Source organism: Mercenaria mercenaria, chromosome 4, assembly GCF_021730395.1.
Source record: "Mercenaria mercenaria strain notata chromosome 4, MADL_Memer_1, whole genome shotgun sequence".
Lineage (NCBI taxonomy): Eukaryota > Metazoa > Mollusca > Bivalvia > Venerida > Veneridae > Mercenaria > Mercenaria mercenaria.
Genome location: NC_069364.1, coordinates 52845258 through 52862172, shown reverse-complemented (window position 1 = coordinate 52862172; position 16915 = coordinate 52845258). Strand labels below are relative to the sequence as shown.

The window sequence follows — 16915 nt, the reverse complement described above, 5'->3', positions numbered from 1 at the left end:
AAATATTTACATATAAAATAAAATCATCAAATAAATATCTGAAAAAGTTTGTGATACAGCAGTATAGACTTTCAATATGAAAGGAAGAAGTAATATGTCATCACACTATTCTATCATAACACAACAGTAAGTCTGCACAGCACAGATATCTTGCATTAGTAAATATCATAAACATACTAGGAAAATAAAAAAAAATCATACTTTAAAGGGACTTCCATCAAGATGATTAGCGTCAGAATATCATAATTTTTTCGAAACACAAGAACAATCTTTGCAGAGTATTTACAATTAAAGGAAAACAAACACATTTTATTTTTTATTTTAACAGCATAACATTATAAAATTCTTGTCAAATAACGTTACTGGAAACAAAATAAATCAACAAATATTCTATAAAGCACAGTTAGTCTGTTCTGCCCTAAAAACTAGAAATTAATACACAAGGTACATATATGTTTGTTTAGGGTTTAACGCCATTTTTTAACAGTATTTCAGTTATATAACGGCGGGCAGTTAACCTAACCAGTGTTCCTGGATTCTGTACCAGTACAAACCTGTTCTCCGCAAGTAACTGCCAATTTCCCAACATGAATCAGAGGCGAAGGATGAATGACATCAGACACAATGTCTTTTATCAAGTCGTCACAGAGAACATACGTCCTGCCCGTGAATCAAACTCACAACCCCAAGATCCGTAGATCTGTGCTCTCCCTATTGAGCTAAGCGGGCGGGCTCACAATGAACATATAGATTGACAAAGCTGTATCACTTTGTGTAGTCACTGATACGGATTTTATGTCACTCTGATAAAACACAAATATTTAATAATAAAAAAAATAATACAGATTTTGATTCCTGTTACATTATATACATAAAATCTTACTGTCTCACTCGTGTTTCTGACTAAGTGGGATTTTTTTCTATCCATTTTACAGATTACTGTGAAATCATTAATATTCGTGGGGGACTTATTTTCGTGGATTTTATGTTTGAGTTAATCCATGAAATTTAATCCCAACACGCAAGTAAAGTTTCCATACATTTATGTTCAAAAGTTGAAATCCACGAATTCATTTCCCCACGAAATTGCCATTTTGACCAAAACCACGAAATTTCATGCCCACGAAATAGAATGATTTTACAGTACATATGTTTTCTATGTCTAGATCTAACTGAATAATATTGCTCATACTGTTTATTTACAAAACCTACAATGTAATTTTTAACTTCCTAACAAGAATGATATAATTCCACATGAAACAAGAGCTGTCGTAAGACAGCCAAGCTCGACTATTCGAAATATTGTCCCAGAAGCAGGAAGATATTACCCAAAATGTTAAATATCAAAAGAGTTTTAAGTTCAAAAGGGGGAAAAATTTGACCAAAATGCATATCAGAGTTATGGGACTTGCTGCTATCAAGTAGTTTTATAACCCCGAAGACACATGTGAAGTTTCAATTCAATATCTCCATTAGTTTTGCAGATAGTAACTTGCATGTAAAACCTTAACCAGAATTTTCTAAGTCCAAAAGGGGGCATAATTTGCCCAAAATACACGTCAGAGTTATGGGACTTGACACAGTGAGGTTGGTTATTGACCTAGAAAAAGAAAAAATAAGTTTCAAATCTATACGCCTTTTAGTAATAGCTGTATGTACTTGCACGCAAAACTTCAACCAGAATTTTTAAGTCCAAAAAGGGGGATTATTTGGCCAAAATGAAGGTCAGAGTTATGGGACTTGCTGCTATCAACTTGTTTTATAACCCCAAAGACACATGTGAAGTTTCAATTCAAAATCTGCATTAGTTTTGGAGATAGTAACTTGCATGTAAAATCCTAACCAGAAATTTCTAAGTCCAAAAGGGGGCATAATTTGCCCAAAATACATGTCAGAGTTATGGGACTTGACCCATTGAGGTTGGTTATTGACCTAGAAAAAGAAAAAATAAGTTTCAAATCTATATGCCTTTTAGTAATAGCTGTATGTACTTGCACGCAAAACTTTAACCAGAATTTTCTAAGTCGAAAAGGGGGCATAATTTGGCCAAAATGAAGGTCAGAGTTACGGGACTTGCTGCTTTCAACTAGTTTTATAACCCCAAAGACACATGTGAAGTTTCAATTCAAAATCTGCATCAGTTTTGGAGATAGTAACTTGCATGGAAAACCTTAACCAGAATTTTCTAAGTCTAAAAGGGGGCATAATTTGCCCAAAATACATGTCAGAGTTATGGGACTTGACCCAGTGAGGTTGGTTATTGACCTAGAAAAAGAAAAAATAAGTTTCTAATCTATATGCCTTTTAGCAATAGCTGTATGTACTTGCACGCAAAACTTTAACCAGAATTTTCTAAGTCCAAAAGGGGGCATAATTTGGCCAAAATGAAGGTCAGAGTTATGGGACTTGCTGCTATCAACTAGTTTTATAACCCCGAAGACACATGTGAAGTTTCAATTCAATATCTGCATTAGTTTTGGAGATAGTAACTTGCATGTAAAACTTTAACCAGAATTTTCTAAGTCAAAAAGGGGGCATAATTTGTTCAAAATACATGTCAGAGTTATGGAACTTGACCCAGTGAGGTTGGTAATTGACCTAGAAAAAGAATAAATAAGTTTCAAAGCTATATGCCTTTAAATGATAGCTGTATGTACTTGCATGCAAAAACTTAACCAAGGTGTGACGCCGACGCCGACACCGACGCCAGGGTGAGAAGAATAGCTAGACTATTCTTTGAATAGTCGAGCTAAAAAATGTACCACCAACACTTGCACAATATCATCATGTACATAACAAATGTATTTAAAACTATCAGTGATCTTGATAAGAAATCAAAAAGTAGAAAATGAGATTTTAAATATCTGAGGTAACATTATTTTGGCATATAAAGCAATGAAGCGTCTATAACACTAATTTTGGTTCAAATAAAGAAAACAGTCATCAAACACAGTTTACAATACACAACATAAAAGTCTTTTACCAACATAAGTAAAGTAAACTGACTAATGATCAAAAAATCAAATGACAAGAACTGCAAATAAAGACAATACAAATTTCTTACGATTTAAATGAAGAACAAATTTACACATTCAACTCTTGGTGATATGGCAATATAAACTCATATATGCACCAGTTAAGAAAATCCATATATATTGCAATTAACCTTTAGCCATCTGGCAGCAAGTGATTCCGCCTTTGCGACCAGTACAGACCAAAAGATCATGGTCTGCACTGTTCGCAATTCAGTCAGTAAATTTTCAGTGAACACCCCTTTGAATAGGAGGTGGTACTGCCCAAACTGAATGATGGACCAGTCCATTTTAGAAATTTAGCAGCGTTAAGGTTAACATAAGAAATAATGGATACAAATGTAAAAGAACAAAACAATTTTAATATCAAACTAAGCTGATAAAATAGCTTCTTTAATCCAAGCATGCTCTTGTAATCATCCTCAGTTTCATGGTAAATGCAGCTAAATGAGACATCAATAAATGAATTATCAATAATAATATCAACCACCATTTACCAATATTTGCAGAACTGCAATCACAAATGGTAAATGACACTATTCAGTAAGATGTTACGATGATAATTCATACAAGGCAGCCTTTAGATGAGATATCACGAAACTGAGTGTTTTCTCATGTTTTCTGGAGTATAAAATGTAATAAATATTAAAATAGTCTAATTTGTACAAGCGGACACAATATCTCTAGATGCAGGGAAAAAACCCTGTCACATGCAGGTTTAGTATGAACATAGGGTTTGAATCATCCATACTTTGTAAATGAGAACTCTGTAACCAGGCAACAAGTAACGACTCAAATCTGAAATCTTTCCTTGTGTAAAAAACAACTCAAAATTCTTCAATCAATCAAGTTTAAAATATGGTTCTTTCAATACTTTAGTCTAAATGAATGCAGTTATATGAGCCGTGCCATGAGAAAATCAACATAGTGGCTTTGCGACCAGCATGGATCCAGACCAGCCTGCGCATCCGCGCAGTCTGGTCAGGATCCATGCTGTTCGCTTTGAAGTCTATTAGAATTACAGATACTGTTAGCGAACAGCATGCATCCGCGCAGTCTGGTCTGGATCCATGCTGGTCGCAAAGCCACTATGTTGGTTTTCTCATGGCATGACTCATATGCAGAAAAGTATACATCAATTATCTCTGCATTTCTCTCAGAAAATATTCCAGTCAGTTTTCATTTAATACATCAACCAGTTACTGCCTTTCACATATGAATTAAAAACAAATTCATTCTTGTTCCAACTTATTAAAAGAGTATGTGGGAAGACATTTCTTTCAATTTTCACATTCAAAATTTCCAAAGGACTTTCAGTTCATAGTAATTTAAATATTGTAAAACAAAGCGGTTTAGAGAGTTCTAGCCTATCTACTTAAAAAAGAACACAGCCTGTCAAATATGTCGTAAATATAGTAGAACAAAATGATTCAGGTAGTTCCAAGCGATTTACTTAAGAAAAAATCTCACAGTCTGTCAAATATGTCATACAACTTTCATCATCTTCATTCACATACTGTGAAATCATTAATATTCGTGGGGGACTAATTTTTCATGGATTGATTCATGGTTGAGTCAATCCACAAAAATTATCCCAACAAAAAAATAAAATTCCAATTAATTTAATGTTCAAAAGTTGAAATCCATGAATTCGTATCATCACGAAATTGCCGTTTTGACCAAACCCACAAAAATTCATGCCCATGAAATTAAATGATTTTACAGTACTACAAAATCATTAATATCTATGAGTGACTTATTTTTTTGTGTCATTCATGATAGTGTTAATACAACAAACATAATTTCTATTGATTTCATTTAAAAAAAACAAAAAAAAACCTGAAACTGAGGAATTCATATCCTCACCAAACTTTCTCATTTGGTAAAAACAACAAAATGTCATGATTATACATCTTGCATAAAAGCTGCTTATTTTACTGGATCCGCCCATGTATAAATGGGAGAAAAATTGTGTGCAAACAAGGCAATTGACGCTCTGATAATATATGGTTTTTATTTTTGAAATGCTTTGCCTGATTACATCTGTATATGTATTCCTGTGCAGACTGACATCTGTGTCTTGTTTCTTCCATAATAACCTCTTTTTGTAGCATAAAAGATGCAATGTAATCCATGGTATGTTTTAATGTATCAATTACCAACATCAAACGCACTGCCGCCAACAATTATGTACTCACTTCTCCCAGAGTTTACTCCCCTTTACGAAGTGAACATCAGTTCAATTGTTGTCAATAACAGTGAATGTAAATCACATGTAACTTACACGACTGTTTGCTTTTAGGAATCATATTAATGGTTTTGGTAAGTATCAGTCGGTATGTTTATTATCTAATTTCTCGCAGAACTCAAATAAATCTTGAAAGCTTGTCACTACGTTCATACTCATCTAAATGTGTCCAAACTCAAAATAATTCTAATTAAAGTTATTCTTCAGACTGTGTTCCTATTTACCAAATTTTAAGTCATATGCAAAATTATGGGTAATGTCATATTTGTAATAACGACAAATAAAAAAATCATCATTCAAAACCTCAAATACATGATTTTGGTAGTGTTGTTGATTTGTTGGCCCTGGTTATGGATATTTAAAACACGTTTACCATTTCCAAGAACGACAGAATGGTAAATTATATGAAAACTGTACCGGAATCGTTAAGTCATCACATATGAAAACAATGAATTTAATCATCGTGTCATGTTCTTTTATTCAAGAACAGCGACAAAACGCATTTGTTTTGTGTATTAACTGCAGCAGAAGCCCTTGGGATATGTTTGTTACCTCGACCTTTTGTCTCCGTCACAAACATTCCAGCGGGCTTCTGCAGACGTTAATACATAAATAAAAACGTGTATTATTCTTATAGTATTAAAAATGTGTTTTTAACATAAAATTACATGTATATCATACACATAAAGTATCAACTTATAATATTCATTATGATAATCAATAAATCTTTTTCTGTATAAATTCTTTCCTGTGATATACATCTGGTATGCCTCTTTAAAGTTAACTGTTAAAACAAACCTAGGTCTTAAGAGTTCAAAATATAAATTTGATAATAAAAATAGTAAAAACATGAAAATAGTTAACATGGAACTTTGGAAAACTCAACATATTCAAAACTGAAAAACACCTAAACATTCACTTAAATCTGAAGAAAAAAACCTCCTTTATTATGGAAAGACGTACACACTGCTCAAACACTAAAAACTGGATGAAAATCAAGCATGAAAAAGTATCAAATATTCACATCAATTATTTCAATACACTAAGCAACATCATTAAAAATTACACTAGATCTCTGTGTATATCCAATAAGATTCTAATAAAAATAATAAAACCCTGTTTTAGGGAATAACCCTATAAATACAAGTCTCTACAAACTGATTTTCTGAAACGAAAAAGCTGTCCACACTAAAAACTTTATACAATACCTATCACTTACAGATGCATTAATATATCAATATAAAAGCCTAAAAGTTAAAATACCGAGTAAAAATGTGTAAATTATAAAGCTGTACATTCCTTTTAATGGCTAAATGCAAAAGGCATCAAAAACAATAAAATTGTATCCAGAAAAAAACACTTTCATACTCAATCAAATATAAAACTTTCCTTTCGGAGGAGGAGACTCGTCCCCTGAATCGTCACTATTTATAGTAAATTTTGGCCCATTGCTTTTTGGAACAACCTTAGTGGGTGGTGTTTTAAAAATATCAGGCTCCTTCACCTGGGTCTGTCCAGTAGTTACGACTGGTTCGCTGCTTTTGGACTGGTTCATTTCTCCATTCTGTATTTCTGCAGACTGTGCCCCTGATTTCTGCTCCGTTTCAGTAGACGTATGTAAATCCTGTCTATCATTAGCATTGTTTACATTACTCTTTACACTCTGCTGATCCACCCTGGAGGAGCTTTGTTGTGGAGGTTTGTTATTGTTTTTCACAGATGATTTCTGTGAGTTTGGGACCTGGTGACTTGTGTCAACCTCTTCCGTTATAGCAACCAAATTATTCGGTTGAGCAGCCTTGTAAATATTATTGGCAACTCCGTTCACCTTAGTATTTGCAACACCCCTTGGACTAGCTGTACTATAACCAGAGGATGGGGAATAATCACCTGGCAAGTCGTTTGAAAATGAATCGTAATTTTCAGCCGGATGATACAGTTGACGATACTGTTCATCTGTATTGGTGCTGAAGGCAGAATTCTGAAAATGGAGATTGCAATGATTTATATCAGTTTTAGTTAAGGAACATTATCAATTTGTAAAATACTTGGTTAGCTCTTGAAGACAAATATACAAACATGAAAAATGTTGTGATTAGTGGCTTGAACTGTCTACAAGAATAGTCATGCTATAGATTCCTTTGATAATGTATCAACAAAATTTGTGAATAGATTTGGGAGCATGGTACGCAACCAAGCAAAACTGTTCAGTCTGAAGTGTGACTTAGGAAGCATAAAATTACCTCTCATGTAGATCCATTAAAACCGTTTCTGCTATTTCTTTGTTAAGAAGTTTGCATTCTATGCTTAAAAACTATCTTCTTGAAGATTTTATTTATGGTCTAAACAGCAGTCTCAAAGAAACATGTGCCAACCTTAAAAAGTCTCCATGCACATAGACAACTTGAATTCAGTGGTGTTGTGTTTTCAGGTCCTTTCGGATCTGTGTAATAGAATTCCATTAAAGGTAATGATAGCAGGTTTGTTGCAATTTTCAATACCTCTTATGAACAGACTCAGTAAGACTGATTCTGCTATTACTTTGCTTAGTTGCATTCTATGCATCCGAAGGAATTTCTTATAGATTATTTTACTCTTATGACCTAACCCTTATCATGCTGGACATGACTGATTCTACCTTTGCGACCAGTGTAGATCATGATCAGCCTTCACATCCATGCAGTCTGATCAAGATCTGCACTGTTTACCATTCAGTCAGTATCTTTTAGGTAACCACCCCTTTTAACAGTCAATGGTACTGTTCAATTTGAAAGATGGACAAGCACATTATAGAAATTTAGCAGAGTAAGGGTTAAAATTTCATATAAACCTGGACTTACCCCATCATCATTTAAAGCTGGTATAAGATCATCATTCTCAACAAGAGCTTGAGGAGTAGGTTTAAACACAAACAACATCACCCAGATAGGTAGCAGCAGTTTACACACCTGTAACAACAACAACAACAGTGCAAAACTATTTAACCTTTAGCCTGCTGGTAACAAGTGATTCTGCCTTTGCGACCAGTGCAGACCAGAATCAGCCTGCATATCCATGCAGTCTGATCCTGGTCTGCACTGTTCGCTGTTCAGGTCAGTAAATTTTCAGTGAACACCCCTAGTAATAATAAATGGTATTGCCCAAATTGAATGATGGACCAGTCCATTTTAGCAATTTAGCATGCTAAGGGTTAAGGTTGCAACTCTTCCAGATCCATCTAATTTCAATATTTCAAACCTTTCCATTTAGCAATGACTTCATAGGAAAGTCTTTCAACTGTATGTGAACAAAAATTTCAATGATTTTTGACTAGTTATTGTGCACTATAAAACAGTATGGGTATTGAATTGAAACTAGGCATTGCTTAAATTTTGTAAAAGCACATGCCTCCTTTACTGCTTCACTCTGCCATGAAACTAGATTGAATGAATGTATGTGCAATACCCGCCAAATCTGCCAAGTCAGAGGATTTTAGATGAAGCAGTTTTCAAGATACATGTATTGAGCGGAAATGGTTTTTATACTATCTGCTACTGTGAAATTGAACCTTTGACATAGTGACCTCAAATTCAATATGGGCCATACACTACCCATGAGCAATTTGAAAATAATGTTTAAGGATCATAGGTCAGATACATACTGACAGCACACCTGATCCATCATAGAAAAACATTTTTTTTTCAAACATAACTTTGAATAAAGCGTTATAAGTAAACTAAAGTTATGTGGTATCTTTACACCTTTAGGCAGAGCACTCCTCCAAGCACTATCATAGGCACTGGTCGGCACAGGAATAAAACCACCAACCATTCTCCATCCTAACTCAAGGCAGTAAGAAGCAAGAGATTCAGTCTGCAACCTGGTCAAAGACTTGCTAATACGTACCACAGGTAGAAAATTCTTTCATAACTTACCATAAATGTAAAGTAAATAACTGAGAAGAAGTCCTGCATATGTTTCTGAAAAGAAGAAAATTGCAAAAAGTCATCAAATATAACAGTTAGTCACTTCCAAATTACAGAAAAATAATTAACATTGTCCTGTTCCATTTCAAATCAGAGTGAGACTAACACAATTTAAATCTTAAGGTGTCTTTACAGCCTTGATTGTGAATGGAGACCTCAAGACACTATTTCAGGTATGAGCTAGCACTTTAGTAGAACCACCAGCCTTCCACAGGCCAGCTGTGATGTTTCCTCATGTGAAAGCATTCTACATTCCTTGTGCAGTTTCAAACAACAGCAAGGTGAAAGGTGATTCAAGGTCAGAAAGGTGATTCAAGGTCAGAAAGGTAATTCAAGGTCAGCAACCTTAACCAAAAGAGTTCAGTAACTGTAGTTACTTACATTTTGCTACACATACAAGATTAATTAATAATCAATTAAAATATAAACCAATTCTTTATCACAATTTTCTGTACTAAGTGTTCTAGCATAATTCTCCTGTTTTATTATCATTTAACAGTAGTGTAAAGGTGTGTTAATAAGGAAATCACTTGCTGTTGTTATGCATGTATGTTCCATGGTGAAACAAGGGTGTAATGGCTCTACTTATAATGGGCAATGAAAACAAAGGAGAGATGAATGCTTACATAATATTCGTTTAAGTCAGCTTTATGCTAAAACAGGCATCAACCAATGCCAAGAAATTCTACTGACGTTAAGACATGAATAAACATGCATAATCCCCCTATTTAAACCTTGGAAAGAAATGCTCCTCTTGAAATATTATAAGGAAAAGTTCTTCATCTGAACAATGTACATAGCAATAAATAATTTCTGGGATTTTTTTTTGTATTAGGTCTTAATATCTACATGAACTAGGCATCAATTACAATCAAAATGAAGTTACACATTTCCTTATATAGTAGCTCAGTTTATCTTAATTGCATTTAATTGATACATGTCATGGTAATGTTTCATGAGAAGTGTGACCAGAATCTCTTGACTGGTTCAGAGTACTTACAAATATTGCACTGCAACCAGATTCCTCATCACCAACTGTAACAGAAAAATGATGACCAATAATTATCAATGTGTAACAAATAATGTAGAGCCAATAGCTGATATTACATGAGGGTCTTTTCATACCGAATTTATTAAACGAGTTGAACTAAATAATAAAATGCAAGGCATTGCAGAGCATTTTATCAATTTCATTCAAGGAGTTTTTAATAAATTCAATGTGGAAAGACACAGTCAAATGTAATATTCTTTTTATCAATTGTAAGCTTGCTGAAACATAAAAATTTCTCCTTACTTTACCTATCATAGACCAAGTCAAATCAACCATCATCTCTTATACTTAAAACAACATCAACATCAATCTCAAAGCTTTACTACACTAGCGTAATACCAAATTTATATAATGGCTTTATTTCATTCCAACAACATCAAACATGTGTTAAAACAAACTAGAGTTGTCACAGGAGTGACGAATTATACCCCCACAATATGGCCTTGTCACAGAACTAAGCCAATGTCAAAGCTGAACTTGCTTGACTTTCGACCTACTGACCTCAAAATCAATAGAGGTCATCTGCTGGTCATGATCAACTTCCCTAAAAAGTTTCATGATCCTCAGCCCAAGCATTTTCAAGTTATTGTCCGGAAAAGGTTTAAATGACCTTTGACCTTTAGAACCCAAAATAATTATGGGTCATCTGCTGGTCATGACCAACCTCCCTATTAAAATTTCGTGAGCCTAGTCCCAAGCGTTGTGAAGTTGTTGTCTGAAAACTGTGTAAGTGTTCTGTGTCACTGTGACCTTGACCTGTGACCTGCTGACCTCAAAATCATTAGGGGTCATCTGCTGGTCATAACCAACCTCGCTATCAATTTTCATGATCCTAGGCCCAAACGTTCTCAAGTTATCATCCGGAAACCGTGAACTGTTTCATGTTATTGTGACCTTGACCTACTAATCTCAAAGTTAAACATGACATGTATTAAGTCATGTTACACCTGTGTACAAAAATTTAAGATCCTAGACCCAAGCGTTCTCAAGTTATCATCTAGAAACCGTTTAACTGTTCCGAGTCACTGTGACCTTGACCTTTGACCTACAGACCTCAAAGTCGAACTTGACCTATATTTCATGATGATACATCTGTGTTCAAAATGAAAAAGAAGTACAGCTTACCAATCCTGAGTGTCATGTCATATAGTACACCAATCAGAGCTGATAACTCAAACACCACCACTATACTGTAATACATAAATATTTTTCTAGTTTTTATCAAGTTTTTATTATCAATGCATAAATAAACAATTTAATTCACTCAACTGCCATTAGTTACAACAAACAGACCACAAACTTTTGATAGAAACTAGATATTATCAGTGACATGATAAACATAGCATCAAATAGCATGTTCCAAAAACTGCTGAATAATTCCATAAGAATTTAAGCACTGCTTAAACCAGAGTTTCCTTTATGACACAAATTGAGTGCTGGAACCCCTGTGAAAATCACTGAATAATAACATTCAATCTGTATACATAATTAGGCTTGGCAATGTTCATTCTTGTTAAGTTTTGTGGAATTTAAACTAGATTTATAGGAGAAGTAGCACACACATCAAAGAATTTGACAAATCAAGTCATAGCCTTAAATCAATTAATTTAGGAATATGCCGATGATATGCACAACTGAGTTTCACACTTCACTCCTGAGGTTTGGTGAAATTCAGCAAAGTTGTATATGGCAAGTAGTATAAACACTGTAACATATAACAAAGCAAGTACCGTAACGCTGCTGAATATCAAAGAACCAGAACATGCTGATATGTAATAACTAACCTTGGCACTGGAAACTCCCGTAAGATTTTGGGAAAATAATTATGTCCATTGATGTTAAGAGTTGCCAAAACAAATAAATGTCTATAACTCTGCAAAAACCAATGAACCAGAACATGCCGATAATATTCCCAAGAAATGCACAGATAAGCTTATCAATGATCACTTATATGAAGTTTGGTGTTGATCCTCCAGGAAGAATTGGAGCAGTTGTACAGACAAGGTAAAATACAGCTAATCAAGGTCCATAACTCCACCGAACTTAAATGATACAGAACATGCCAAAAATATGTCCAACTAGGCTTGGCAATGATTCCTTTGTTTGGTGTAAATCTGCCTTGTGATGTCAGTGGAATGGAAAGGAATACCTTGTGACATATACAGACAGACAGACAGCAGATGTGGTAAACATAATAAAATGACCTATTCAAAATAGTATAATGATGTACATGTAAGTATTTGTAAGTAAATATCTTACCACCAGAGATCCCGTTTCTGTGACCTCCTCACTGAATCTAATGTACTGATTTCATTGAGCCTGCGTGTGATATAGAATCCTGCCACACAGAACAGCTGTACTATGACAAACTCTGCTGATGACATCATGATCCAGTATGGTTCTGAAACACAACAACAAACATAGTAACACAAATACTCATACAGTAACTGACTTTGACCATAAGGTGAGAAATTAAGAAAGTTTATGACTGAATTATATAGGTCAGAAAAACAATGCATGCTTTCCTATTGAGTGGTAGAGGTATGTAACAGCCGTGCCAGGTATACAAAACTTTATAGGCCTAATTTATGTAATTTCTGATTTTATTTTTACATCCTAGCATGCCATGAATGAGCAAAAGAAGGCATACAATATGTTTTGTCATTAGTAAGATCAGAGGTGAAAGTTTTGCTTGTAACTTATCACAAATAATTCCAGAAATTTGTGACAGAAATTTGCTAGTCAGAAAACCATTTATGTTTGTTTTTGTAAGGTTCAGACATTGGCCAGCAAAGTGTAGGCCATTTGGTGACTTTCCCATCTTCTTATGGTGCAGGATGACCACAAGTGCCCCTATGGGCATCTGGGTAGAACTACCAACCTTCTGTAAGCCAGTTGGATGAATTCCTCACATGAAAACTTCTATAGCCCATGTGGACTTTCAAACTCACATTAGCGTGGGGCATGTGATTTGCAGTCAGCAACCTTTTCCACTTGGTCATAGAGACCCCCATAAAAAATGCCTAGAATGTACCTTGCGTGATAATGTAAACCAATTATAGGTGTGGGCAGCCATTACGATTACAGTTTATTTAAAGCATAAAAAAGCCCTGTTCAGGAAGGGAGTATACTTACGAAAGCATTCTGTAAATGTGTCCTGCACATTAACAATGCCAAGTATAGCTACTGTGGTGAAATATAGACAGGCAATGACTAGGAATGGTAACAGGAATCTGAAACATGGTAAATATCACAGTGTGCTCTTCTCACAGGGGCAAAAATATATGTGGTACACAGAAAATATCACAGTGTGCTCTTCTCACAGGGGCAAAAATACATGTGGTACACAGTAAATATCACAGTGTGCTCTTCTCACAGGGGCAAAACTACATGTGGTACACTGAATATATCACAGTGTCCTTTTAACACAGGGAAAATTGAGTATCAGTTAAGAAAGGCCATATAATACCAAAATTTTAATATTTGAGGATCTGCAGATAAGTGCAAAATAAAACTTCCTACTCAATACTGAAAGACGATGAAAGATGGAATAATATCTGCAATAAACATAAGCAGGCATGGTACTATGATAAAAAACTACAGGTAACTTAACTAATCAAGCAGTTTGTTCTGTACTGTATCTGCATTATTTTAGTGCAGGAGTAAAATGTCAGACTTCTTATTGCATTATTTGAAATACCTATATGCAGTGTATTATACTAATTTTTAATATGTGTAAATTTTGACAGACTATATACAGGTAGCATTGGAAGTAACAATACATACTGACAATAATAACGGGGAATTTGCTTTGCGAGTGAAAATGCTGGCAAGTGCAAATGAGAAGAGATAAACAGCCTTGATACATCTATAACCTTACTTTTTTGTCCAAACTTCCCTTCGTAGTGCCCTGGTAGCTAGAGTCCAGTAAAAATGACACATGACGAGAAACTGAGCAAGTTTCAACCACTGGAGGACAAAATCAAACTGGACATACAATGAAAGCACCCAATGTACAGCTCTGAAAGAAACACGGTCCAATTCATTCAATATGCACAACTCAGTGAACAATATAACCTAGACAATGTATGTAGAAGCCTTGTATTTTACTCTACATGTTTTCAATCCTTAGTACATGCAGTTTGCCTTAAATGTTAAAAATTGGTGTTTTTTTCTCTGATTCAGATGGGCTTGTTGTACGCAAACATAGACTATCAACTATGAATTAACAGCCTATAATTAAATAAATATTAAAGTCATTTTGCACAATTCATTACTGGTAATAATTGTAAAAACCCTTCTATATGCTCAATTTACAATATATTGTTAATTATCAAACCCTAACATCAGCCACAGACAAAATCAAGTATAAAAATTTATCAACATATTATGTATAACACTACTTGCTTGACCATCAATGGCTCAAGCACACATGCTAACTGCTACAATTTATGAGACCCCAATTCATTTTTCATAAACTTGTCATTTTTGAATGAATCCAAATCATGTATAACTCAAGTATTTTTCTCACCTCATGCACGACCTTGTGAGGTCCGTGTTCTACATTGTATGTGAGAGTGTAATTTTCTAGTTGCCCGAAAGTTGAACATTACATGCTTACCCTATAGTACATTCTAAAGATGCACAGTAAAATATAAAATATTGATGCCAGTTCTGATGGTGAGCATTATGAAGCCGGATCACCTTTAACACACACAACACAGCAGTCATCACAGCCAGGAATGTCAGCAAAGAACTCCTGTAATATACAGCACATAGCACTCAACATGGTGAGGAACGTCTTTACTGAATTTCTTAACCTTTAGCCTGTTGGCTTACGGAAGGTCGGTGGTTCTACCCAGGTGCCCGCTCGTGATGAAATAATTCACGGAGGGGCACCTGGGGTCTTCCTCCACCATTAAAGCTGGAAAGTCGCCATATGACCTATCATGTGTCTGTGCGATGTTAAATCCAAAAATAAAAATTAGCCTGCTGGCGGCAAGTGATTCTGCCTTTATGACTAGTACAGACCAAGACCAGCCTGCACATCCATGCAGTCTGAGTGTGCCATTCAGTCAGAACATTTTTGTAAGCATCCCTTTTAACAGTTAATGGTATCATCCAAATTGAAAGATGGACAAGTTCATTATAGAAATTTCGCAGGGTAAGGGTTAAATATACACACAGAGTAGATATTACAGAACAAAATTAAACAGCGCCAATCCAAACGAACAAAGTGTAAGTACCTAATGCAAGCAATAGTGCTGAAGTTGCTTACGCATCCATTTATCAGCACATCTTCTGCAGGTGTTGTATTAATACTGGGCATTGTGACATTTGGTGACACCCACACAGAATGAGTTCTATGGTTCAGTCCCATCATTTTGCTTAATCGTTCATTCCTGAAATTATAACAAGTAAAATATAGTAGCATGCACTGTACACGTACTAGCATCAAGATGGAGAGACAATACCTCAAATTTTATCAGCTGCATGTCTCTAAAATATGAACCATCCACATTACAGTCATATTAATGAACCAAGGTATGAAACTCTAAGAGACCTGTTCATTTTCATAATAAATTTATGATATATTCTTAGCACTAGGGGTTCCTAAAAGGGGTCAATCTGAACAAATTTGAGGACTTTATAATCATGCAACAGAAAAGACTGATGAAGATCTATCCAACATTTCATGAGCTAATGCTGCTTGTAGGCATTTTCTATTTTAGCTTCAGCAGCCCTTGAAAGGGTCCAAGTGCCCAAATTTGGCCAAATTCAGGTGAAACTTTACATCAATGCCACATAAAAAATTTGACGAAGACCCATTAAGTGTTTCTTATGCATAAAAGTTGATACATTTTAATTACTGTTATGTTCCATTTTTAGCTTGAAAAAAAAAAAGCTTTAACTCTTTAAAAGGGACAAAGTGTCCCCATTTGAAGAAATTTGGGAGATGACCTGACGAACCAAATTTAAAGAAAATCCATTAACTAATTCATAAGAAGAAGCTGTTTTTTTATTTTTAACTCTAGCAGCCCTTACAAAAGCCAACTGCCCCTATCTGTACAAATTTAGAAGAGACGCACCCTCTTAGCTCAATAGGGACAGCACAGATCTATGGATCTCGGCGTCGTGAGTTTGATCATCGGGTGGGGCATTTGCTCTCTGTGACTATTTGATATAAGACATTGTGTCTGAAATCATTCGTCCTCCACCTCTGATTCATGTGGGGAAGTTGGCAGTTACTTGCAGAGAACAGGTTTCTACCCGTACAGAATCCAGGAACACTGGTTAGGTTAACTGCCCCCCATTATAAACCTGAAATACCATTGAAAGACGGCGTAAAACCCCAAAACAAACAAACAAATTTAGAAGAATACCTTTAAATGATGCTATGGATGAAGATCCATCAAGCTGTTAGTGATACATCATTTTAAAGATTTTTATTCATTTTTAACCTAACAGCCCCCATTGAAAAAAATCTGTGAGAAAATTTTAAAATGATACTACAGACCAAGTTTGATGAAGATTCATCAAGAGGTTCATGAGAAACTGTTTTTTTTTCTAATTTTGGCTCTAGCTACCCTTAAAAGGGGCCAATTGCCAACTGAACAAA

At 34.9% G+C, this 16915-nt stretch overlaps 1 protein-coding gene across 1 annotated transcript; it reads right to left on the bottom strand.

Moving 5' to 3' along the window:
* Positions 1 to 303: 303 nt before the first annotated feature.
* Positions 304 to 16086, bottom strand: LOC123551709 (uncharacterized). Its single transcript, XM_045340824.2, has 10 exons — positions 15543 to 16086; positions 14918 to 15055; positions 14177 to 14317; positions 13432 to 13529; positions 12556 to 12697; positions 11422 to 11486; positions 10246 to 10280; positions 9195 to 9239; positions 8121 to 8228; positions 304 to 7261 (listed from the first exon to the last, which is right to left on the bottom strand). Exons 1-10 carry the CDS (start codon positions 15749 to 15751, stop codon positions 6653 to 6655), a joined length of 1590 nt encoding a protein of 529 aa, XP_045196759.2. The 5' UTR covers positions 15752 to 16086; the 3' UTR covers positions 304 to 6652.
* Positions 16087 to 16915: the final 829 nt, after the last annotated feature.